At 42.1% G+C, this 560-nt stretch overlaps 1 protein-coding gene across 1 annotated transcript in view; it reads right to left on the reverse strand.

The window, feature by feature from the left end:
• The window catches only part of LOC102042934 (28S ribosomal protein S36, mitochondrial-like), a 5,161-nt gene extending 5,137 nt beyond the window's left edge, over positions 1-24 (reverse strand). Inside the window, exon 1 of the mRNA XM_014311547.1 lies at positions 4-24. Coding sequence (XP_014167022.1) covers positions 4-24 — 21 coding nt within the window. The remainder of the gene's footprint in view (positions 1-3) is intronic.
• Positions 25-560: the final 536 nt, after the last annotated feature.

Raw genomic sequence — 560 nt, forward strand, 5'->3', positions numbered from 1 at the left:
GGCAGCCGCCATCTTACTGCCCATGGTTACGCTATATCCCAGCGCCTGTGGAGCAATACCAGGCCACGCCCACTATGAGCGGGGCCCAGAGAAGAGGCTGAGGCAGTGCCAAAATACAAATAAAATAAAGAGGCAACACATTAAAATTTAAAACTCGCTTCAAGTAGCTCTGCATTTTATTTTAATTTGATCAAGACACAGCCAATCCACATTTTAAAAGCTGACCCTCGCTTATAAAGAGTGCCGATGTTTTAATTTAACATATTACTTTGATGAGTTGACCTTGGCTAGACATCAGATGCCAGCCAAGCTACCTTATCCCTTCACCTCCTCAGCAGAACAAGGGGGAGAAAAAGACGACAAAAGGCTCATGGGTTGAGATAAGGACAGGGAGATCACTCAGCACTTACCATCACAGGCAAAACACTCATTTGGTTCCCAGTTGATATCTTTCTGATTGCTGATACTTCTTTTTTATTTTCCACAGAGCACTTGCAGTTTGATTTCCAATGATTTCGATTAATGCTGAAATATTCACAATTGCTTTTTCCAATTCACTA

This window comes from Geospiza fortis, unplaced genomic scaffold (assembly GCF_000277835.1).
Source record: "Geospiza fortis unplaced genomic scaffold, GeoFor_1.0 scaffold618, whole genome shotgun sequence".
Lineage (NCBI taxonomy): Eukaryota > Metazoa > Chordata > Aves > Passeriformes > Thraupidae > Geospiza > Geospiza fortis.